The sequence below is a fragment of the Tursiops truncatus genome, chromosome 6, assembly GCF_011762595.2.
Source record: "Tursiops truncatus isolate mTurTru1 chromosome 6, mTurTru1.mat.Y, whole genome shotgun sequence".
NCBI lineage: Eukaryota > Metazoa > Chordata > Mammalia > Artiodactyla > Delphinidae > Tursiops > Tursiops truncatus.
In genome coordinates this window covers 66,956,817-66,982,395 of record NC_047039.1, presented here as the reverse complement: position 1 = coordinate 66,982,395, position 25,579 = coordinate 66,956,817, and the positions used below count along the sequence as shown (strand labels likewise).

Here is a 25,579-nt window from a genome sequence, read left to right as displayed (position 1 = left end):
TGCAGCAGTTCTGCTGTGCTTCTTCAGAGCCCCCAGCAGAGCTCACGTCACCCGTTAAATGCAATGTTCTATTCCCTTTCTGTGCCCCCTACTAAACTGTGAGTTCCTTAGCAACAGGGACTGTCTCTTTAATCCCCAGCATCTCCCGTACCCAGCATATTATAACCACTCAATGAATGTTTGTAGAATAAGTGCTCTGCTTAGTGATTGTAAAGTAAAGAGGAATAAGACATAGTCCCTAACCTTGAGACGCTTCAAGTCTATTAATTACAAAATAACAATACCAGTCATGACATCAACTAATGTTAATTAAGTGCTGTATGCTAGATACTGAGCCAAGTGCTTTCCATGCATTCTCATTTAATGATTTTGACATTCTCCCCCCCATATATACTATTACTACCCCATTTTACAGATGAGGAGGCTGAAATTCATGGAGTAAGCTAATGTCGCATCATTTGAAAATGGTGGCATTGGGATTTGAACCCAGGTCTGCTGGATTATAATGCATGTTCCTAACCACTAAAGTAATACTACTTCTATAAAGGCAGGATGAAAAAAAGGTGGGGGAAGGTGGAATAAATTAATACCCAAAGAATTGGCAGAGAGTTCCCAGAGCCAATCATGATGACATTAAATCTTGTATAAAGGTAATGAGTTGGTCCAATTTTCCAACTAGTAGGGGAATAAAGCAGAGATCTAGAGACATGTTAATGACACTATCTGAAGACCCATGGAAATGCGCACCGGCCACTTGAAACTAGCGAGCACCTACTATTCTCCCTGGGTTTTTCTCTAGGCTAGAAGAAGGTTTCTTCTCTAGTGGAGGAAGTGTCTGCATCTTCACTAAATACGGGGTCAAAAGCTGGATGAGCTGTGCGCCACACAAGTTTATTTTACGTTCTCCCAGAATGTAAAGAGAAATCTCAGAAGGACATCATTAAATGGAAATCAGGGATCACACCTGTAAGAACTGTGTGTGCTTTGTACCCTACCCCAAGCAGTTCTTTCTCCTGCTCTTTGTCGGCTTCCCCATAGAGATCTGAGCAGGAACCAAAGAAAAGGGCAGCACAGGAGTGACAACCCCAAGGGAGGTCAAGTCAGGAGGAAGTGAGTAGGGTGGCCGGGCAAGCTTCATGAGGAGAGAAAAGCAAAGTGAGCCATTCCATGAGGCCTGCAGCCAAGTGGGTGTCAGAGACCCAGGTATCTGGTTGAGAAGCCTTCTTGCCAGACCAAGGGCAGGATTTCTGGGAAGAACCTAAGGAAGGAGCCAGCAACTGCTTAGAGCTAGAACTGTCCATCATGAGTAGGCTTGCAGAGCTGTGGGGAATGTTAGTGCTCAACAACCAAACTGTGTTTAGTGACCTTTATTCACTCAACAGTTTTCATGTGTGGATATGTGTGGATGTGCTGTGTGTATGCACTGAGCCAGGTAATTGGAAACCATGAAGAGATATGTTACCACTGGAAATCTTACGTAGGACACAGAGCCCAGTAAATTGGCAGCAGTGATACAGTGCTGAGAAACCCCCCAAAGGGGCAAGCAAACGGAGTTCTGGGATTATATGGAAGACAAAATTACTAAAGAAAAGATTATTTGTTAAAGAAAAAATTATTCATGACATTTGGTAAAAATGGTAAGGAAGACTTTGTTCAAGGGGGGCTACTGCAGTGGTGTTCTGTAATAGGAGAGAGAGATTGGGCTCGACTCTGAGTGAAGAAATAAAAAAAAAAAGGAAACTTACAGCCATGAGCTGGGTGTGGGTCAGTGGATGGAAGTTCACTAAGAGGAAACATCAGGAGTAAGGGGGGTTCTGGCTTACCTGACGTAATGGATTCTTACTGAAGACAGACCAGTGTGATCAGACTTCAGATGGAGGATGGTGGAGAATGAGGAAACTGATTAGATATCGATGGTGATTAGAAATTGAGGATGGGGATTCTGGCTAAACGTACTTAGCAGGATTCTTGCTAAAATTGGACAAATGCAGAGACAAGCATGGAAGTCCACAAGTTGAGGCCACAAAAGAGCTCAGAAGAGCCTGCCTGAGTGGAGTTTGGTCAAGCAGAGGATCTTTGTTAATACCTATCCCAGTCCCAGCTGGAAAGGAGCAGAAATTTAGCTGAAAGCTAAGTAAGCACTGAAAAGTGAATAGGATTCATCCAGGTGAAGCATGGGAGTGGGGGGAGCAAGGTGTCAGGGGGCCTTTGGGAAGGGAAAGAAGAAGCATGGCTCAAAATCAGGAAATAGGGCTTCCCTATAGGGCTCAGTAAATGTCACTGAATGAATGAATCCATTCTAACTAGAATCTAGAAAATGTGATAGCAGCCTGTCTGTTTTATTCCTTTTTATATTACATTGTGAGATATATCATATATACAGAAGAGTCCATAAAACATATATGCCCAGTGTAAAATGAAAACCCATGTAACGACAACCCAGGTCAAGAAATAGCCCCTCAGGGCTTCCCTGGTGGCGCAGTGGTTGAGAGTCCGCCTGCCGATGCAGGGGACACGAGTTGTGCCCCGGTCCGGGAAGATCCCACATGCCGCGGAGCGGCTGGGCCCGTGAGCCATGACCACTGAGCCTGCGCGTCCGGAGCCCGTGCTCCGCAACGGGAGAGGCCACAGCAGTGAGAGGCCCGTGTACCGCAAAAAAAAAAAAAAAAAAAAAAAAAAAAAAAAAAATCAGGAAGTAAGAGAGGGCGTGACAGTTCTAGGAACTGCAAGAAACTTGGTCCAGTTTGTGCTCAGAGGGAGAGGTGGGAAGTAGCAAGAGGTGGCACCAGGCTAGCTACCCTCAGAGCTTGGACTTCATCCTGGAGCCAATGCGGGCTCTATCATTGGGTTTTCCTTCCAAAGGAGGAAATGATCAGAACCTCTCACAGGGCTGTCTTGGGTGCATAGTGCCACAGCTGCCAACAACAAAAAAGATGCTGGCTCCTTGAGAACATCTGAGTCCATCAACACCTGATCATCTTACAGGCTGGTCCAAAGGAAGCACTTTGGCCATCTTTTTCTGGCTATAAAAACAGAGTCTTGGTGTCCTGATATTACTAAAACCCTCATAAATTGAGATGTATTTTGGACTTCAGAGCATGTCAAACATCATATAATGTTTCTAGACTAATTCTAGTTCAGTAGACTCATGTTAGTGGCACCTGAGAATTACCTGGGAAATTTTGAAAGAAATGTTGATGCCGGGGCCACCCTCAAAGATTCTGGTTCAATTGACTGGGGTGGAGCTGGGCATTGGCAGTTTTTAAAGATCCCCACATGGTCCCCTGTGCAGTCAGATGTTTTATTTTTCTCTATTTGCCCATTTATTCAATGCAGTTGGGTTTTGTTCCCTGTGCACTGGAAGCACATTTTTGGAATGGAAATGCTGCAGGAAAAACAGGTGGCTACAGGCTCCAGGGTCCTGGCCCATCTCCCCTCACTGCCCCTCCCCATGAAATGCCATCCATCAGGAGCACTGAGCAACAGTCCCCCTAAATACTTCCCAAGGTGCTGCCCTGTTTCGTTCCTTCCACACTGAGACAGCAAATCGTTAACTCAGAGTCCCTGGGTTGTTTCTTGAAGCAATTAACAGCTGCCCCGGTGTTAATTCCGAGTCAATAGCCCCTCGAGGCTGCTGCTCTTACAGCTGTCGGCTTCTGGCCTCCACAGCACATTTTGAAAGTAACTTGACGGGGCAGTGAGACTCTGCCCCTTCTGCGCTCCCTGGGAAAGCCTTCACCAGGCTTCCTGGGGGGGACACCAAGTGCCCCCAGGGACTCGGCAAGCCAGCAGGGGGCTCCACCCACCTCTTTCGTGTCAGATGACAACTTGGGAGACTGGCAGAACCAACTCCCCTCTGCAGAGACAGCCCCTAGAGATATTCATGAAGCTTTCGTTTGTTTGTTTTGGCTTTTCTGGAATTCCTTTTTCTGTTTGTTTTGAGATGGCTGTATTTTTCCTTCATGTAAAAACCCCTCCTTCAACTCAGTCTGTGGTTTCTATCACAGAGCCACACGATTTCTGACATCTTGCCTGTGCTGCTTCCTCCAGCTCCCTGTGGACAGAATGAGACTCGAGAGGATGGTAAAATAATCCAACTGCCTCCCTGCAAGACAGGAGCCTGGATCGTGCCGGCCATCATGGCCTGCTACCTCCTAGTGGCAAACATCCTGCTGGTCAACCTCCTCATCGCTGTCTTTAAGTAAGAGGGTCCTTCTTCAGAGCCCTTGAAATGGAGTAGGGAGACTGAGGCAGGAGCGGGGCATGACGCTCCAGAAAGCAGGGGTTTTCCTCACTTGATTCTCTCTGGTCTCTATTTCAGCAATACATTTTTTGAGGTAAAATCAATATCCAACCAAGTGTGGAAGTTTCAGAGGTATCAGCTCATCATGACTTTCCATGAAAGGCCCGTTCTGCCCCCACCTCTGATCATATTCAGCCACATGACCATGATATTCCAGCACCTGTGTTGCCGATGGAGAAAACACGAGAGTGACCCAGATGAAAGGGACTATGGCCTGAGTAAGCTTTGAGTGACAACCCCCCGCAACTACAGAGCAGAAATCCCCACCACGTCTATACGCGGTCGTGCAGGACCACTGGGCACCTGGGTCCTCCTGCTTCCTGCCCACAGCTCCGAAGACTTGGGAGGGATGGGAGGGTATGCATGATGAGAAATGGTGCTGGAAGGGAGACAGGAGAGGCTTAAAGCGAGCACTCTTAGCCTCACACCTTTCTTAGTGAGATAAAACCAGGCTCCAGCAGGGCTGTTTTAACACCTTCATAGGTTCTAAGCTTCTTACTTTACAGACATCCCACCACAAGATATATCAACCATGTTAATATGCTCCCAATGCTGCAGTATATATAATTTAAGCATCCTGACATGAGTTGAGTTGTAGGTGACTAAGTTTGATGTTCCATGGTCATTTTTGGATCTATCATGTTTTTAGGTCTTAAACATTTCCCAAGCCTTAAGGGTTGTGCCTATATGGCTTCATGAGGAAACCAGTCCTGCTTTCCATGATTCCAAGGACAAAAAAAAAAAAGACCCTCCACCAACCACCTTCTAGCCCAGTGTTTCTGGAAGGAAATTAGATTGACATTGGGGTGGAATAATTCTTCATTATATAGGATTGTTCCACATATTGCAGGAGATTTAGCACATCAGGCCTCCACACATTGAATACTAATAGCTCCTGCAGATTCCTAAATATCCCCTGGGTACCACCCACAGTTAAGAACCATTGGGAATCCAGCCCCCATACAAGCAACCTACCGTGGTTTCTCAAAGTGTGTCAGATAGACCACCTACACTAAATCTACTGAACCAGAGCCTCTAGGATTGTGGCCCAAGAATGACCTCCGGGTGATCACTAGTGCAACTAAAGTTTGAAACCAAAGCCACTTAATAATCAACTGCTTCTCTAAGTCTGAAGCTTTTAACAACTTCTCTGACACAGCAATGCCTGACTTCTTTCGAGACATTAAAATTGGAAAGTTGGAGAGGGGTTAAGAATTCCAAAATCCACTATTTCCATTTGAAACACCCATTTAGGCAAGTAGAAAGCTCAGGGGGAGAAAAGGTTCAGATTTCCACTGGGCTCTTTCTACCACTGAATCAGTTATGAATTTGTTTACCAGCTATAAATAGAAAACCAGACTAACAGTAACACAAATATGTAAGGTTTTACTTTTCTCACACAACAAAAAGTGAAAAGGTAAATAAATAGCCCAGAGCTCAACAATGACTCACTGAAGTCAAAGACCCCAAGTCAGCTATTCCTTGTCACACTGTCTTGTCTCATGGTAGCGAAATAGCTGCTGCACTTCCAGTCATCACATTCATGTTCAGGGCAGAAAGAAGCATGAAGGGGAAAAAAGGTAGAAAGAAGCAGCCACATACGTACAGTTTATCAGGAAAGCAAAATCTCTTCTCAATACACAACCCTTTCCTGCAGCAGATTTTTTTTGTTCCTTGAGCCAAACTGGGTCTCATGGTTGTTGCTAGCTTGAACGGACACTGGAAATGTGTATTTGGCTTTCCAGTCTCAGTAGTGGGAAGAGGGAAGAGGGAACTTGGGTTGCAAAGGGCTTTTAGTAAGGTGAATGAACAATGTCTGTCTGCCACACTCCTCAGCCCAGAAGTTGAGTTTTTAAGAAACCTCCGTTCTCTGCATAGCTTCCCTTTCCTTTATTTAGCTACATTTTTGTCCTTATGATATATATAGTTCTAACCGGTCTCTGCAGTAAACCAGGTGTACTCAGGTGAGCTTCAGAGACCCATAATGAATCTAACACAGAGAAAGAGGACAGTGACACAAGTTGCCTGACCAGATTTGGATTTAGTTTGAGACTCAGTGAAGAATCTGGGCCCCATTCCCTAACCTTGAGTTAGATTAGGAATGTCATTCGACCCACAAGTCAGGTGCCATCGCTTTTACTTCTCTGCCTCATATCTCTCATTTCTTTTCCACAGAGCTCTTCATAACTGATGATGAGCTCAAGAAAGTACATGATTTTGAAGAGCAGTGCATAGAGGAATATTTCAGAGAAAAGGATGACCGATTCAACTCGTCCAATGATGAGAGGATACGAGTGACTTCAGAAAGGTGTGTTCCCATGGGTACATGCCTCCTGGGGTTGTTTTATACCATGGCATGCCTTATCAATTGATTTTGTTTGCAGGGCCACAAAAAAACAGAGACCCCGTTGTGCTTATTTTTATTGTCCAAGAAATCATCGAGCTTATGAGAGAACAGAATGTTGTCTGAAATGTCTATAGATCAAAGTCCCAGACTTATACACCCTAGACTTCTCCAGCAGGCAGTAGCAGCCGCCTTCCTGGACACTAGAGATTGTTGAGTCCAGGACAGGGCAAGAGTTGCTGGCTCAGACCAGAAATTGGAAAGTTCTGACCCAGACATAAACCAAGAGAGACCCAGCCCAACTCAAGGCTCTCCATCAAGTTTGTGTTTCATGTAGATCACTGAGCATCTTCTCCAAAGGTGAGGATGGTCCTAGTGCCTGGCTTATGTGGGTGCCCAACACCTTCTGAATAAACAATAGCAAGAGACTTGTGAATTAGATAGAATAATGGTTGAGGGTTTTTTTTTTCAATTGTTTTGTTTTTTCTTCTTATAGAACAAGATAAAAGCAAAGAAATAAGGGCAGATTTTTTACTTACTTACTATATAATTTTAGATCTCATTGGCCAAATAGTTTTGTAGACCAGTAGGGCTGTAAGAAAAAAATCTCAAAATGAAGAGAAGAGAATCCTTTAAGGTTAATAAATCTAAGTTTATGTAAATGAACTTACATTTTCTTATTTTCCCCATTTTGCTGTAGACTAATACAAACTTCATTCCAGGCTGGCGCTCAAAACCCAGCATTTAGGAACTACTCTTCTAAAGAACACCCCAAGTGTTACAAAGCAGTGTAACTTTAAATTTTAAGCACTTTCAATATAAAGGTGGCAGAAGCAAATTATAAATAATGGGAAAAGGATGATATACTGATGACTTCAGATGATATATGACTCAGACTTCTAAGATTTGAGTCAGTTGCCTCTAGTTTTCATGAAATGACATTTTGTCTGCTTACCCATGTCATACATTTTCTCTAGTGGCTCTGTAGAAATTACACAAATGGCATTTTTCTGTCCCTGGCCCTTTATTTCTTGAAAGAATGCAGTCTAGATAAGTGAGTATATACACATATGCTATTGAGTGATTGTATCCATAGGTACTCAGCCAATATTAATAAAGTTTAAAGCCATGCACAGATTTTATACACATCTGTCATTGCAAAATAGAGCATTTTATGATGATATGGTGTGAAGCAATTTTCCAGCAAACAGAGGAAGGAGCTGCAAATCTAAAGATCTCTCTCATGCTGAGGCCTTGAAAAAGCTATTTATTAATGGACATATAGCCATGTGGTTCCCAGAAAATTGTGCCCTGTGGACACATTGTCCATTGCTCAGACATATTTCCAAAGCATATGTTTGAAATGCTTTTTGGATTCAGAAAACCACAGACCTGGGAGGAAAGAAAAGTAGGGGAAGGAGTGTTAAGATGCAAGGAAGTCTTTGTCTTTCTTTCTGGGGAACTAGAATGAGAGTTACAGACACCAGGGCATGTAAACTGTGACCTTGTCACCAATTCCTTTTGGATGGAAACATAAAGGAACTATAGCACCTCCAACTGAGGCTCTCACCCCACACCTACAAACGCTTCCAGGAGACTTCTTCCCCAAGGCCCTATTCTTCTGTGGGTGGTTACAGAGCCCCACCCTTCAGAGCATGACCAAGAGGAACAATTCCCAGAAATCAGGACAGCGTGCAGGCGCACCCTCCCTGTGTCCCAGGCGTTAGCTGACCTCCTGGAGTAACACTGGCCTAGAGGACCAGGACGAGTTCTCGGCCAAGCCCAGGTGCCAGAGAAGTGAACTTAAACCCGGGCCTCATTCTGCTTCTGTTGCTTCTGTCTGTGTTTATTTGAGGTTTTGCTTTTGTTGTTGGTGGTGGTAGTTTTGGTTTGTTTTGCATTTGTAATTGTACCCGAAAATAACATCTTTAAACACTAGGATTATACTCAGCACAATAGAAGCACCACGAGGTGCATAAGGGAATCAACCAAGGGAAGAGTGGGTCCATGTTACCAATCTCACACATTCTCTAGGCCATGTCCTTAAGTGGAGTGGCATGTGAAATCACCTGTCCTGTTGTACATTAGCTAGCTAGCTAGATGGATAGATAGATGCATAGAGAGTGATAAATAGATAAGTATGTATAAACACACATTTGAATACATATGTTAAATTTACATAAGTTAACTGTGCACATTCTATATGGTATATAAAATATTTTATAATTTTCTCTTCATATTAGATAACCTCAATACAGAGATTTGAAATCAGAAAAATTAAGAGCTGGTTCTTTGCTCTACTAAAAACTTGGGAAAAGGGTTTTTTCACATAGTGAGCCCCATGCTTCTCCCCCTGCTACTACCTTTAAAATACAATTTATTTATACATGTTCTATTTGCATGAATCTTTTTAGAAATACAAATATACTTCCATAATTGTCTATTTAAATGGATCATTATTAAATCATATTTTTGTCACCAAATGGTATGTATAGGGCTCAATACAATATTTAGGAGATCATTAACACCTTGGAGGAACTTGATCCTGAAAAATCCTTGACTTTCCCTTTTTTTTTTTTTTTTTTTTTTGGTGGTACGCGGGCCTCTCACTGTTATGGCCTCTCCTGTTGCGGAGCACAGGCTCTGGACACGCAGGCTCAGCGGCCATGGCTCACGGGCCCAGCTGCTCCACAGCGTGTGGGATCTTCCAGGACTGGGACACAAACCTGTGTCCCCTGCATCGGCAGGTGGACTCTCAACCACTGTGCCACCAAGGAAGCCCGACTTTCCCATTTTTATATAGCAATGACCATGATGTATCTAAAGCAATACAGTTCCAGAATGTAATGAGCTAATTGATTGTAACCAGTGCCCTCACTTATTTGGGACAATATCTATCTGGTGATAATTATATTAAAATAACCAAATTTCTAAACTATTAAGCAACATTGGTGACTGGCTTCTTTTCTGAGGATTTTTTGACTATTGGCTGAAGATAACCAATCCTTGGAGTTTGTTCCATCAAATTCTGTGCTCATCATCCTTTAACTAGTTCAGTTCTGTTTCAGTACATGCATACTGGATCTTTACTGTATACCAGACAATAAGGCAGGGCCCTGTCCTCAAAAACCACAGTCTCATTGAGTTCCAGTGTACACCCAAGGCAGGAACAACCAGAAACATCTAACTCAGTGTTGTCAAACTTTAGAAGGCCTGAAAATCATCTGGAAGGCTTGTTACTACATAGGTTGCTGGGCATCCGTCCCCACTCCGGGTTTCTGATTCACTATGTCTAAGGTGGGGCCTGAGAATTTGCATTTCTAACAAGTTCCCAGGTGATGCTGATGCTGGTTCTGGACCACACTTTGGGGACCACGAATAGAATACGATGGACAAGATAAAGGTTAAAGTAGGAGAGGACGGTGCAAAATTATTCACTGTGGAACATACAAAATTCGGCACCTTACATTCAGAATAAGTTCGGGAGGTCAGTGAATACAGATTACTTGTACCCAAAGCAGTGTTTCTCCCCCACACCTGACCAACAGCACTTTGACAAGCAGGTACTGAGCAGAGCCTGGGTTGGGGTGGGGATATAAGGACTTTGCTTTGAAAGAATGCATAGTCGTTACACTCAGCCTCTATTTGAGCACCTCCTAGAAAGAGGAGAAATTGCCTTAGATACCAGCCTTATGAATAAATACAGAAAAAAATTAAATTCATTTCTCTCTGAGAAAGTATTTTACATAGGTGAAGATCACTATCATCTCCCCACTTTGCTTTGTCTTTTCTAAACTAAATATCCCAAGATCTTTTAACCACTTACCATGCATACAGCAGGTCTCCCACTACCCTGCTCACTTTCTCAGTATGCACTTTAAATTGTCAACGTCACCCTTTAAATGTGGTCTCTAAATGGAACTTAATTCTGTGTTTTAGTTAGAGCCTAGATTCAATTCCTTTATTCATTCATTTACTGTTTTTGTCATCTACTATATGCTAGGCTAATAATCATAGAGTACAATAGAACAAGCAGTTCTTTTCATGTTACAAGAGAAAGAACACAGTATAATGGAAAGATTTTAATACTAATTCTGCAGTAACTAGCTGTGTGACCTTGAACAAGTTACTTAACTCCTCTGAACCTATGTCCCCATCTGTAAAATGAAGTATTAATACCTAACTGTAGAATCTTAAAAGTTATTGAGATAACATATATGAGATATTATGCTTTCAGTAACTGGTAGTTATTGTTTGATCCATACATTTTATTTGCTGTGAGATTGCATTACAATCATAGCAGCCAAGTCACGTCTTTGGTTCAGAGTGAGACTACAGTTAATTAAAACCAGGGCTTTTTCACGTGAGCTAATTCAAATATCCTCAAACCTCTTCTTGTGAAATGTTTGTTTTTAACCTAAAATCAAGACTTAACATTCATCGCTGTGAAATTTTTCTTTAAGTTGTTCCCCCTTTGGCTGATTATTCTCGCATTTTAAGGACAATTTTGGATCCTGATTTTATCATCAGTCTATTAATTTTTCATCCTATTCTTTTTATATCATTGTTTGCTTGATAAGCATACCTACTATGCCTTCAACATAATCCACCAAAATGTCACCAGCACAGATCAGGTGAACCAAGACAGAACTAAGATATTGCATGACTCCAAAAACTACCTCTCTTCATGACATCGGCCCATCGGTTAATCAGCCAGCCAGGTGTCCATATTTCTCTAGTCACTCCAGTGTGTCAACCTCCCTGCCAAAATCACAATGTACTTCGTCAAAAGTATTATACATCTGTGTCTCTCTATTAGTCTAGACTATCAAAAGAGAGACAAGATTAACATTGAGCCCATGTAGTTGCGTGTTAACTAATCCTGTCTCTTTAAAGTACTCAAAAGATACCATCTGCTTAATTACCTACGACTAAGCCATTCAGTAATGCTGCCTACAATTGATGTCAAACTCCCATAATTCCTAGAATCCAGGAATGTTGAATGTCAGGAAAAAACATTTCCTATCTGCAGTCTCCTGGAATTTCTTTTCTTTTTTTTAATTAATTTGTTTATTTTGGCTACGTTGGGTCTTCGTTGCTGCACGCGGGCTTTCTCTAGTTGCTATGAGCAGGGGTCTACTCTTCGTTGCAGTTTGCAGGTTTCTCATTGCAGTGGCTTCTCTTGTTATGGAGCATGGGCTCTAGGCGCACAGGCTTCAGTAGTTGTAGCACACGGTCTCAGTAGTTGTGGCTTGTGGGCTCTAGAGTGCAGGCTCAGTAGTTGTGGCCCACGGGCTTAGTTGCTCCACGGCATGTGGGATCTTCCCAGACCAGGGCTCGAACCCATGTCCCCTGAATTGGCAGGTGGATTCTTAACCACTGCACCACCAGGGAAGTCCCTGGCATTTCTTTTTACTTCCCTTTGGTTTTTAAGGGTCACGTACATTTTCTGTTGATCAGAGATGGAAGTTCTTTTCTGGTTCCTTTAACTCATTTAAAGCAGAATTTGCAAACTGGTTGCTCATGGGCAGCATCTGCCCACAGAGGGCTGTTGTGTTGAGCTTGCAATGATTGTTAAAATTCACTCCAAATGCCTTTGGACTGTGTGTGCTCTCTGCTGACACAGACTCCTTGCCTCTGTTCTCTTACGCCTTGCCTGCTTCACCTACTCAGTTGATCTACCCTTCTATAGGCATTTGATTCTCAGACCCCTAACTTAGAGCTTCCAGTTTATCCTCACCATCACCCACCCGCAGGGCCGCACCTGTCAGAAGTTTCAGTTTGAATTTTCTCCTTGACAGTAACAATTGGAGCAACTGGGATATACATTATTCCTTGCTGTCATCTTTTAATCTAACATTATCTTTCCCAAACCAATGGGCTCTATGCCCTTTTTTCACTTCACCTGGATCTAAAACGTATTAGACAATGACTATTAATAGCATATACAACTTATAATTTTTCATAACAAAGAGAGAGGAATAACTTAGGATATATGAAATTTATAAATAATCCAAAAAATAATGTAAACCAAAAAAAATGAACTTCACCTACTTGCCACCATGACCTTTTCTAAAACTCATCTTTGATATCTCCATTGATAGAACCAAGTTTAAACTTTTCTCCCTTTTTTTGGTTCCAGAGTTAGTGAGAAGGATAACTGGCCCAAAGGGAAGGGTAGGTGACCCTAAAGGACTTAAATAATTCACAAATTAGGTGGATAAGCCTAAAGCACTTAAATAATTCACAAATTAGGTGGATAAGCCTGTGGATAAGCAAGAGTTCGCTTTAGCTGCTCTGCATCGTTGCCTTTGATCTGAAAACCTGTGTCAGTATACCCTCCCTGCCCACCCCCCCCACCCCCCCACCCCCCCCCCCCCCCCGCAAGAGTCCCCACAATTGGGCTCATGCGTTCTGGGATTGTTTTTGCTCTTCATCCTACACCCATTCTACTGCTGGCACTCCAGGGAATATTTGAAATTTAGAGCAGGCATGGTCTGCCAGTTCTCTTTTTCCTTTTACCATATTTCCTTTAACTACATTTTGAGGTTATCAGAAAAGAAGATGAATTTCTGGAAGGTAATACAATAATCCTTAAGAAATTACATATTGAAGTTGATATTTTCTGTGCCACCAGAATCTTCTTTTGAATGCCCTTTTCCTTATCACATTGGCTGTTAGAGGCTGGTTGTTTTACTACCTGGTTTTTGTTTGTTTGTTTGTTTCACCAGCCTATTGTGTCCTCTCTAATGGGCTTCTGGCTGTCACTTTCTTGGCCTCCCGGGAACAGGAGCCACCTCACATCTTTCCAGGGTTCTGCTGGGTCCCTATTGTGATTGCCTTGTGAGTTATTCTGAAATAAGCCATGCAAGGTCTGGAGATTTGAAAGAAAGAAAGAAAAATAAAGTGTTCCTTCATACAACATTTTCCTTTCCACAGTTCCTTTTTCTTTTCTTACTTAGTCACTTCCCATATCTATCTCCTTAAGAATTCTTATTGATCCTTAAGTTCTTATAATTCTTATCTCCATTTTATCTCCTGATTTATTTGACCAGAGTCAGCTCCTAGAAACTGCAATCATGACTCGAAACTCTTGGTTTGTTCCTCAGACCTATTTTTATCTGTGATGCGTGCCCATTTGCAAATAACTTTTCAAGAATTCTTTTTTAAAGATTAAGAGAAGTACTCTATTTATGGAACAAGCATATGTAAACTTGACTCTGGGAACGTTTATTCTTTTATAACTCCTACATTAAACCCCTATCAGTTATATCCGTGCTCTAATTGATGATATAATTAGGTGGTTAAACACATCTAGAATTCTGAAAGGAAATGGATCAAACAGTCCTTTTTTTTTTTTCTTTTTTTAAATTCAAATCTTACATTCCAAAGCACCTCAGAGCCCACAGGAGAATTAAGATTTGGTGAAGAATAGCTCCTTGGCCCTGTTCTAGCAGGCTTTCCTCCCCTACTTCCATCCCCTGGAGCCATGCTTCTTTATCTTTGCTCTTGAGGCTCCACTGGGCACCTCCTTGCTTTCCTGGACGACCCTCTTCCTCCTTGTACCTCCCCTCTCTTCCTCCCATCCTCTTGGGCTCCTTAGTTTCTGGGTTCCGTTTATTCCCCACAACCAAGGCCTTAGTCTTCAATTGCCTCTTGGTGCCTTAGCTTGGCCTCTCACCTGCTAGTTTTCTCTGCAGTATTGGATTTTGGGGCTAAAGCGAGGTGGGATGCAGGGAGGGGAGGGTCCCCACAGTGCAGGGAGATAGCTCACCATGCTCAGACTAGTGATCGCATGCATTTATGCTCAGAGAGCATCTTTATCTCTTTCCATACCGATCTTGTATACACCAGGCTCCAGGAAAGGGCAGGAGAGGGAGGAAGAAAACTATACTGCCTTTTGTTACTCTGCCAACACTAAAAAGCTAGGTGGACCCAGTACCTAGGGTATGCCAAACAAAACTCCTCATTCTATAGAAATGTACCATCTGTCCTTCTCCTGACTTTAATGAAGAAGTATTTTTGTCCACTTACGCAAAGCTTATTGAATTACCAAAAAAAATGAAATTGTAATACTTGAAAACTCCATAGGCTAGATGGTGAAGAAGTGAATTGTAAGTCTGTAAGACACACAAACTTATTATTGTAAGTAATTTGTTTCTCAGGCTATGTTTATACCACAAAACAAAGTGAAACAGAGGAAAGTTGAATTTTCCTTCTGAATCATCTGTGTCAGCTGGATGAATAGCATTGTGTTTGCCAGACACAGAATTGCTCGATTTATAAGTCTGCTGGAAATACACCTGGACATGATGGCAGAGTGTGCCTGGACCCCGGGAGGCTCTGGATTGGCTGTGGAGCAGCAGGAAGGAGCAAAAGAAAAAAATGTTCCCAAAGCAGGGCTCTCGAGAGCAGTCCAGAACCTTGGACCAGTGAAGGGAAGCTGAGAGGTAAAAGAGCAGAGTAGGTAGAGTGAGTTGGGAGGTTGTTGCTAAGAGAGGCAGAAATGGGCCCCAAGGCTGCAGCAGCAGAGGAGGAGGCTTTTAAAAGGCCTCAGGTTCCTCAGCGAGGGGGACCACATGCCTCACATTTCATTCTGGCACTGAAATGTACAGTCTTCTCTGATAGAGGCACTGCTACTGTCAACCCACCATCGCCATCACTACCACCACTACACCAGCTGGAGGGACCCAGCTCTGATGCCCACCGCTCTTCGTAAAGCATGCAGCCATGTTCCTTTTAAGGGTCAGCAGTCAGTGATTAGCTGTGCATATTGGAAGTATTGGAAAAGTATCTTTATGCTCCCCAAAAAAGTTGTGAATGGATCTTATTTAGATTCTCTAAAAGATTTGCCTTTGGGCATCTAAAAGTGAAAGTTTGAGCTCAAACCAAAACTTGGCTTTGGTTTGTCCCTTCCAAGTTAATCTGAGCAGGTGAAAATATGGTACAATTTTATTTTAAATGTGTGGTCTCTGTCTTTATAAATAAATGGCCAGGCAACCTATTGGACAGTTGAAATCAAGTTCATCACGGTGATTGACTCAGTGAACCTTTATTGACACCTGGCATGTATTGGGCTGGCAACACAGAAATGGGAACAGGAATATGAGACAGGTCACACACCTAAGAATTTCCAGTGGGGAGGGTCAAGACCTGGAGAAATAACTGTAATATAAAGCATCTGTGATCAGCTACCCAGAGATACAGAGACAGAGGAGTAGGACTATTTATTTATTGATAGCCACTCCAGAGTAATTTACCATAAATTACTCTATGTAATCTTGGCTGAATTTCTTGATATTTGATTTTCCTTTATTAATGAAAGGATTCGGTTAAATTAGATCAGCTCCAGGTGACCCAGTGACAGTACTATATCAGTTCCTTTGGAGGCACTACATTCTAAAAGGATTGTTTTGAATAACAACAACAACAAAAGATTATTATATAAACGCAAAATAAACATAATCCCAGTCCATAGAATACAAATTTAAATGTACACTGCAGTAAGAATAGCTACATTCTGCAATTCTACTACAAAAGTCTGGGTAAAGTTATCCAAATGTAACATTCTCATTTTGTTGGTGACTGATAAGCCAACACCCTAATACTTATTTAGGTCATTGAACCCTGCCCCAAGCCACAGCGAAGCCAGGAGGGTGGGAAAAGGTGGGGCTTCGGCCCACTTTACTTGAAGAAGAACTACTCAACTTTGGTGTTTATTTATCAGGATTGAGCATTAATTTTCACTGAGGGAAAAGGGGTTTAGTAGCTAAAAACAGCTGGATTCAATAATCTCTAAAGCCTCTTCCAGCTCTAGAAGGTGGAGATTCTGTGATTCTCAGTGACAGGGTCACTGCCATCCTCTCGTCCCCACCCCCTTAGTTTCCCTCCAGTGAGACAGCGAGGGCACCGAGTCTGGGTGTAACTCTGATCCCCTCTGTGCTCTCCAGCCTCCTGCAGAGAAACCAGCCCCAACTGACTCTGGCTCTCTTTTCCCTCCCAGGGTGGAGAACATGTCCATGCGGCTGGAGGAAGTCAACGAGAGGGAACACTGCATGAGGGCCTCGCTCCAGACCGTGGACATCCGGCTGGCGCAGCTCGAGGACCTCATCGGGCGCATGGCTACAGCCCTGGAGCGCCTGACGGGTCTGGAGCGGGCCGAGTCCAACAAAATCCGCTCGCGGACCTCCTCAGACTGCACAGACGCAGCCTACATTGTCCGCCAGAGCAGCTTCAACAGCCAGGAGGGGAACACCTTCAAGCTCCAAGAGAGTATAGATCCTGCAGGTGAGGAGACCTTGTCCCCAACTTCTCCAACCCTAATGCCCCGTGTGCGAAGCCATTCTTTCTATTCAGTCAGTATGAAAGACAAAGGTGGGATAGAAAAGTTGGAGAGTCTTTTTAAAGAAAGGTCCCTGAGCCTACACCGGGCCACTAGTTCCCACTCTGTAGCAAAAGAATCCAAAGTTCCTGCAGCCCCTGCAAACACCTTGGCCATTGTTCCTGATTCCAGGAGACCGTCTTCATGTATAGACATCTATGTCTCTGCCATGGATGAGCTCCACTGTGATATAGACCCTCTGGACAATTCCATGAACATCCTTGGGCTGGGAGAGCCAAGCTTTTCAGCTCCAGTATCTTCCACAGCTCCTTCAAGTAGTGCCTATGCAACTCTTGCACCCACAGACGGACCTCCAAGCCGGAACACTGATTTCGAGGACATCACCTCCATGGACACTAAATCTTTTTCTTCAGACTATACCCACCACCCGGAATGCCAAAACCTGTGGGACACTGACCCTCCAATGTACCACACCATCGAGCGTTCCAAAAGTAGCCGCTACCTAGCCACCACCCCCTTCTTTCTAGAAGAGGCCCCCATCGTGAAATCTCACAGCTTTATGTTTTCTCCTTTGAGGAGCTATTATGCCAACATTGGGGTGCCTGTGAAAACAGCAGAATACACAAGTATTACAGACTGTATTGACACAAGGTGTGTCAATGCCCCTCAAGTGATTGCTGACAGAGCCACCTTCCCAGGAGATCTCGGAGGAAAAGTGGAGGACTCATCATGCTGCCATCCCGAACGAGAAGCAGAACTGAGTCACCCCAGCTCTGACAGTGAGGAGAATGAGGCCAAGGGCCGGAGAGCCGCCATTGCAATACGCCCCCAGGAGGGTGATAATTCAGACAGAACCCTGTCCAACAACATCACAGTTCCCAAGCTAGAGCGTGCCAGCAGCTACTCAGCAGAGGAGCCAAGTGTGCCATATGCACACACCAGGAAGAGCTTCTCCATCAGTGACAAGCTCGACAGGCAGCGGAACGCAGCAAGCCTGAGAAATCCCTTCCAGAGGAGTAAGTCCTCCAAGCCAGAGGGCCGAGGGGACAGTCTGTCCATGAGGAGACTCTCCAGAACCTCCGCTTTCCACAGCTTTGAAAGCAAACACAACTAAACCTCCCAGTAAGCTTTGCAGGAGGCTCAAGAATCCAGCCCTAAAAGTCTCCCCCAAATTCACCTGTTCCCGTTTCTTGAAACTTATCTGCTTTATTCTTAGCTGAGCAAAACAAATGTTGCTTTGGGAGGTGTTAATTCAAAGGTGACTTCTGGGCAGAGATCAAGAAAGCATTTGTTCTGGCCCAGTGCCAAACATGGGATTTAAGTCATGTTCACACTTGATGGGCAGGGAGGGGAAAGAGGGAGAAGAAGGGTTGAGATGAATGTGTATCACTAGTCACTTCAGAAAGCCATGAGTTCTGGGAATGAATGGGGCTTCAAGCACTGTCCGTGCCAGGAGTCATCTTGCCATTTCTGACCGTTATCGAGAGTTTTAGGATGCAGGGCTAAATTGCAAAAATAAAATAGAACAGCCAGCATACAAATGAGATATTCTAAACTTTCAATTCTGTTTTCTTTTCACATTGGCTCCATCACTGGTGACTGATGAAGAGCATCCTTTTTATTCAGTATAAGCCGGCAGCAAGCAGTTCTACCTAACGTCCCACATCCTTCTCATGCCAACACTTCTGTAATTGATCATTATAAAGAAAAAACAAGGTAACAGTCATAGTTCACCTGTCTCTTATATATTCGTTTCTGGTGCCACAACTTTTATCTTTTTTGAAGAAAATAAAGGGAAAAGAAATGCCTTTTTGTATTGCAATCAAAATGAAAGAAGAATTGATGTTAAAAACAGATGTCAAGTGGTTTATTATAAACAGTGGGCATTCAAGTATAGTCAAGCAAGCTCAGGATGAATGTAATTAAATAATTTTATATTTTTTAATTTATTTTGTATCTCACCTGTCATCAGTGAAGCCACTCACTGAATATGTAATAGTGAACTTAAAAAAATAGTAGGCAGAACTCACCTAAAACTGCCATATGGGATACTGTTATCTTCTCACCATCCATGTCATGTGTGATGCTGCTGTGTGACCTTCATCATTTGTATGAGTCTACCATGTCTTCTGAACGTCTCCAGGATGTAACTGCCAATTTTCCGCACCACTCATCACGCGAGCATTTTGTATATGAATATCTGGTTACATGTAGATATTTTCATACCTAGAGTTTTGCCATTTAATCTGAGCTCAGCGTAAATTTAATTGGAGTTTTTCAAGGGCTGGTATCTTTTTTATGGGATGTTCCAAAGCACTTTTTAAGGAAGTTTCAAAACCATAAATAACCTTAGAATTGACTGGGAGTTTGGTATCAACCCAAGCCATCAGTTGCACGCATACCATGAATATTTTTCTTATACACAGAGTTATAAAAAAGATACAGTAGACTAAAATAGAAAACAAATAAACATGTAAAGAGTTCTGTAGTATATGCTGCTTATATACATATATATGCATTTACCCAGGGAGACATGTTAATATATAGTATATAAACAGACATATAGAGCTTTCTTAAAAGGCTTGGACTTTTCTATCACCTTGAGATATAACCAGGATTTTTTAATATCCAAGGAGTTCCATTGAAAGAGTTCATTATGTTAAATTTTGACAGATGTTGAAATTATGAATTTTTTAAATCCCTATGACCTCAGCTTTTCCTTGTACCAAACTAGAACATGACTCACTACCTTCCCTCTGCCCCTTTTTGTGCGGAAGCACTTGCTGTCATGACGTCTCATTTAGTCTGGTTTCTCCTACACAAAGCGATTATGCCAAGTACAATCAGAATAGACAAGCCAGTCTAAGCCAGATAGTATTATGGACTCGAGAATATAGGCATACGTTTCTAGATCCGAATCTGGATTTAAAGTGGGATAAAGAAATCTTCGGATTCCTATTTGGATCACTGATTTCAAAGCGAACAAAGATCTTTAAGGAGGGGCTCCCCTGGTGGCGCAGTGGTTGGGAGTCTGCCTGCCGATGCAGGGGACGCGGGCTCGTGCCCCGGTCCGGGAGGATCCCGCATGCCGCGGAGCGGCTGGGCCCGTGAGCCATGGCCGCTGAGCCTGCGCGTCTGGAGCCTGTGCTCCGCAACGGGAGAGGCCGCAGCAGTGGGAGGCCCACGTACCGCAAAAAAAAAAAAAAAGATCTTTAAGGAAAAGGACTTAATGTCTCTGACCCCAAATACTACCTGGCTCTTTTGTTTCTCTGTAGTTATGAACTCCAAATTGTCTCATTATGTGAAATCAAGTAAGTACATGGACAAAATCTCTAGCCTTTAAATATTTAAACAAAACCCAAAACCTTCTGAACAAGCTTTTCAGTTGTAGAGATAATGATGTGGCCACATATAAAGAATTAAAGAATTCCTTCTTCACTCCTTGGATTTAAGTGAATAAGAAATAAGTCACCAGAGTCCCTCATATATAATTGCTCTAGAAACACTTAAATTTTTATTGAACTCCATATTGGCTATTTCCCCCTCAGCGAACACACATTTGAGAATAGATCAGTTGCCCTTAAACTTCCTTGAGTCACGAATCTCTATGAGGATCTAATGAAACCTCTGGGCCCGCTTCCCAGAAAAAAATGTACATACATGCAAAGTTGCAATATACCTTAAAGGGTTCATGCACCCCTGGTTCCATATTGATTGATAATGAGGAGGAGGAACCATGTTTGTTCATAATCAACGCAGTTGTAATAGGCACTTGACCTTTCAAGACCATTCCTCGGTGACTCTCGGGAAGGCCAAGTCTCAGCACCAGAGTTTGAACCAAGATTTTGTTATTTTTGTTCCTTAGATTAGCTTTTGCTAGTTTGATGTACTTACATCCTAACACTTTGATGGTTTTACGTATGGAGCACATTTACAAAGCCAGAAGCCTCTCTAAATCTGTAGAGGAATCTAAGAAGGAGGTGAAATCGTTATTCTTTGACCACAGAGCAGGATATCACAGCACCTCCAGGGCCTCATTCTGGACCAGATTGAAAGTAGGGGAAAGAAATTATGAGCATGAGTGTTTCCATTCATCGTGATTTCTGGAGAGAACCGAGCAGAACCTGGGAAACAAAGTATTTAACAGCCCTGACCTTGTGACTACCTGGTCCTTTTGTTGTGCATGAAAATGAAGTTCTTACATCTTTTGTGAAGTGTGTGAAATATATAAGCCAAATTTAAGTGACTTTAAACACAACCTGTGTAACTTTCATGAGCCATTTCTTTCCTGTGCACTTACATGTGTATTATGTTTCCATCCATTTCTTTCCATTTCTGGGTGTTCTGCACACCGATGTGGCATTGATTCTGTGGCCTTGTACAGTCAGCTTGTGTCCAGCTCATTTATTTCACCATGTCCCTGATCGAGGGGACGTTAATTACCTGTCTCTGTGAATTAAGCAGCCCGTGAGCAGCAAGTTTTGAGGAATGTAAATAAAGTCATAGAGCGCTCAAGGAAGTAAATAGCTTTGGTTTAATCATGTGCTTCTAAGGTGCCAATTTTTGTATACTACTATATGTCATGATTTGTTCTAAATTACTCAGTCCTTTTGAAAAAGAAAAGAAGTAAGGATGTTTAATGAAAATGACCGTGGAAATTCCTGATTAACCAACATACTTTATACTTATACTTAGAAACCTCCTGCTTAATGGATTTCAGTGAAGCTGGAAAGCTTGAGTGTAATTGCCGTGACTAGTTTGAGTATTTCTCCAGCCAGAAGGTGTATTAGGGGTCAGAATGCAGCACTTTACAGAACTGGATTTTTTTTTTAAGTCTAAGCTTCCAGGTCTAGGATATTATATAGCACTTTGAAAGTTCCCCCTTTAAAAAATATATATCAGAATAATCGAATGAGAAAAATGTACTTGCAAGAACACAAAATGTGTTTCTTCTGAATGTTTCAAATGTATTCTAAAAGATGGTTTCTATAGATAATATTATGGTAGATAACTGGATAGCACATTTATTCTAGTTTCTGAGGCTGTACAGTCTAATCTTTCTGAATGTTTAGGCTGTTTAACTTCTGTAATGATAATAAATATTATCCAGTCATCGATCATGCTATATCTATAGGCTATACCATTCAGTGTGTGTGGGGCAATGCTGTATTATAAAACACATGTAAACATATATGTAACCCGTGTTTAACTCAGCATAGTTGTAGCATGTGGTTGTATTAATGAACGTTACAGGACAGCTTTATAATCATTTACAAATCTGTAACATTCAATAAAGAAGCACATGTTGCAAGGATTAATGATGTTCCCAATTCCATGTTATTTAGCATCCTCGTGAAATGGGCACTTTTGTTCCTGATCTGCTTTATGTTTTCCACATTCCCGTAGACCACTGTAAAATATTTGTATAAGCTGATGTGCATCTTCTAACCAGCCCTGTGAGCTGTGGTAGGCAAGTTGTGATTCTGTGAAAGACAAACTGGCATGTTATACAAAAGACTATATGACAAATGAACTGAAAATAGTATTTTAAGCTCCAGTTGAATTAGGTGTTTGTTTACATCTGCTAACCCAACGTGGAAGCAGTGTACAGTATTTTATAAATATGTTCATGTAGTCACACTGATATGTTTGTTTCTAGATAAAGTGATGCTAGTGTGTAGGTGGTTATATCCTTGTTCTAGATATTGCATTATAGCTCACTATTCTTTAATAATAGTAATGTGACTTAAATGAAATAATCCCGCTCCAAATCCAGTCTTAATTTTGTGGCAACAAAATGCATGCACTGCTTTATGCATTTCTTTTGACTTTTTAAAGGCACTTAACATTTTACTGTTGCCTGCTGTGACACTTAAACCACTTAGGAACTCACTCAAAATGTCGGGCTTCTTACACTGTTTGGGGATTATGTCCAGTTTTTTTAATTAAAAACAAAAAAGCAACCAAGGATTTTTTATTATTTTTTTAAGCTCTGAACAAATAATATGGACTTAAGTATTAACCACAGGGCCTATAGCTATGCGAGACCTGGATATAGCTAGCCAATACCACTTGGGTTTACCAAGGTCTAGGTGTTGGTGCATCTGTGATATATGAAAGGCATGTTTCTGATTCTTTAGGGCCATTAGGTGCAAATTGCTAAAACAGAGATGAGAGGGAGAAGTCCATTCGCGACAGTGTAGAAATCCACATATCAGTATGAATGAATCCAGTGGACAACATATGACCACGCTCCTACCTTGGGGCTTTTTTCACCTTCTATGTGAGCCTGGCCCAGGGGAGGGTGAGAGATGGGTGACTGGGTGTGTGGTTGAGCACTGGGTGACTCTGAAGAGTTTGCCTTGTAAGGAAATCACCATTTCATTGTTAGAAGCCATTCAACATCTGGACAAGAGAGGGACCAATTTGCACAATTTACACATCTTATAAATGATGGCTTCTCAACGAGTAGAGAGAACTTTTCTCTCAGCCTGCACTGGCCTAAGCTTTCGCTTCTTTTTACCTGTCAAACAGTCTCTTTCTCAGATTAGAGTCAACCAAAGGAGGGGTTGGTTCTGATTTAAGGAAAACAAGATTTTTTTTCCTTTTCTTTTGTAATTCGTTTGAGAATGTAGTTGTGTTACCTTTTCTCTGATGAATTCCTTGCACTGATCGCTGATAATGAAATCAACACATGACCGTTTCTACATGTCATCTAAGAGAGGAATTCGGTGGCCAAGTAATCCCGACGGCGGTAAGAGTGAGGTGAATTTTCCCTCCCCTAACTTACCTAGTCTGCTGGCCCCATTAAACCTTCAGGCCATTGCCTATTTACACAGTGTTGTGTGCTGGGAAGTGAAAAGGACATGTGTGGCCAGAAGGCCATAGGCTTTCTGATGAGCATCAATGCCAACCTTGACCCAGGCCTTCCTCTGGAGCAGGCAGGCTGCTGAGAGCTGTGGGACACAGAGGGGTGTTCAGCCTTGTGCCTGGATGCATAGCCTTCTTCACCCCCTTAACTTTCTTCCTTTCTCTTGGCCCAGCACAAGGTGTTTTTTGCCAGACCAGTTGACTCTTGCTTCTATTACCTCAATACCCTCTGGACACCGGCACAGTAAACTGAAACAGTGGTTACAAACATTCAGACTTTGTCCAGCCCTCACCGTCCCACTGACTTTTCATCCACCGCGCAACTCTACCCCACATGCTCCTAACTTGGCTGGTGTTTGCATCAGCCTCATCAGTTCTTTGCCTGTCTGAATCCCAACCCTCACATCTTCACCCCAGCTTCTCACATGTCATCAGCACCGGCCATCTGCATCTAGATTGTGGGGTTGCAAACTCAAATATGTGGAGGGACTGGATCCAGAACACAAATGTGTCAACTGGGCTGGCGAAAGACAACAGGAAGGAGTTGGGTTTGTAGGGCACGAGAGAACATGTGTCCTGCTGCAAAGACATTCACTTTCAGATGTGCAAACACTGTGGTAGCCAAACAAACGTGTCTGCCAGCAGCTTTCAGTCCCAGAGGCAATAGTTTGGGACCTCTGAATCAGAGCCAACCAGGATCATATTCTTGATTCCAACTTAGTGAGTATATACACAAAATACACTGAGAATGGAGGCGGGAGGGAAAGAAACTCACCCTACTCAGGGTTCTTTCTGTTCTCCCAAATGATATGTGCATGTATATTTCCTAGCTGCATCATTCTGTACCTAAACTCAGGATCTTTGTGAGGGAGATTCAGAAGAAGAGTACCGTAGCATTGTATCGAGGCCTGTCCGCTTCCTGTCACTACAGTGTCTGACCTGAGTTTTTATTGCTGCTCCTCCTGTGCAGAACAGTCCATGCAGTGTACTGTACTCACAGCCGTTTCATAACACAGAGGTTAGACTCTCATTTGTAAACGTTCTAACCATAGTTTATAATGGGGAAAATTATTCAAATATCATTTTTAAATGAACTCCTATAAACAATTTTGCAGTTGGGTTTCTTAAAGACATATACATCTTTTCGTTCTTTGTGTATAGATAGACAGTGGTTTGCATATCTATCGACATTATAAATATATATAAATCCTTAGAGGAATTGTTCTTTTTTAAAGGTCTCTTATTGGATTCACAGTGCACTTTGAGCTTGTTCATTTAGATATATAATTCAAAGCAAAGGTTGGCAGATACTATGGGAGAAACTTTCTGAAATTTCTGTAACAAATGTTTTGCAATAAAAAAAAAAAACTCAGTAGTTCAAAACATGACTTGGACTTCCTTGTGCATTTATTTGCCACCATGTGATCTCTACCGTTCTCATGCCAAGAATTGTTGGGGTACAGAGAGACAATTGCCTTGGGCTTTTTACTTTTTACTTGTAGAGCAGAGGCTGCAACTGGTGGTCTGTGGGTCATATCTAGCCAGCAGAGAAGGGGTGTTGTTGTCCAGCACAAATATTTTCACTTCAAATAATAGTGGGAAAAGAAATTGCAGAACACATATATGTACCGTCTTTTATTTTAAAAAATATTTGCTGAGCACCTACTCTGTGCCCAGTAGTGTGCCAAGGTGAATAAAGCAGGCAAAGGCCCTGCCCCTG

At 42.5% G+C, this 25,579-nt stretch overlaps 1 protein-coding gene across 1 annotated transcript in view; it reads left to right on the top strand.

Moving 5' to 3' along the window:
- TRPM3 (transient receptor potential cation channel subfamily M member 3) overlaps positions 1-25,240 on the top strand; it is a 91,668-nt gene extending 66,428 nt beyond the window's left edge. The window contains exons 12-15 of the mRNA XM_073806934.1: positions 4,051-4,201; positions 4,322-4,521; positions 6,479-6,611; positions 16,651-25,240. Of these exons, the coding sequence (XP_073663035.1) occupies positions 4,051-4,201; positions 4,322-4,521; positions 6,479-6,611; positions 16,651-18,103 (1,937 nt within the window). The 3' untranslated portion in view covers positions 18,104-25,240. The remainder of the gene's footprint in view (positions 1-4,050; positions 4,202-4,321; positions 4,522-6,478; positions 6,612-16,650) is intronic.
- The last annotated feature ends 339 nt before the right edge of the window (positions 25,241-25,579 follow it).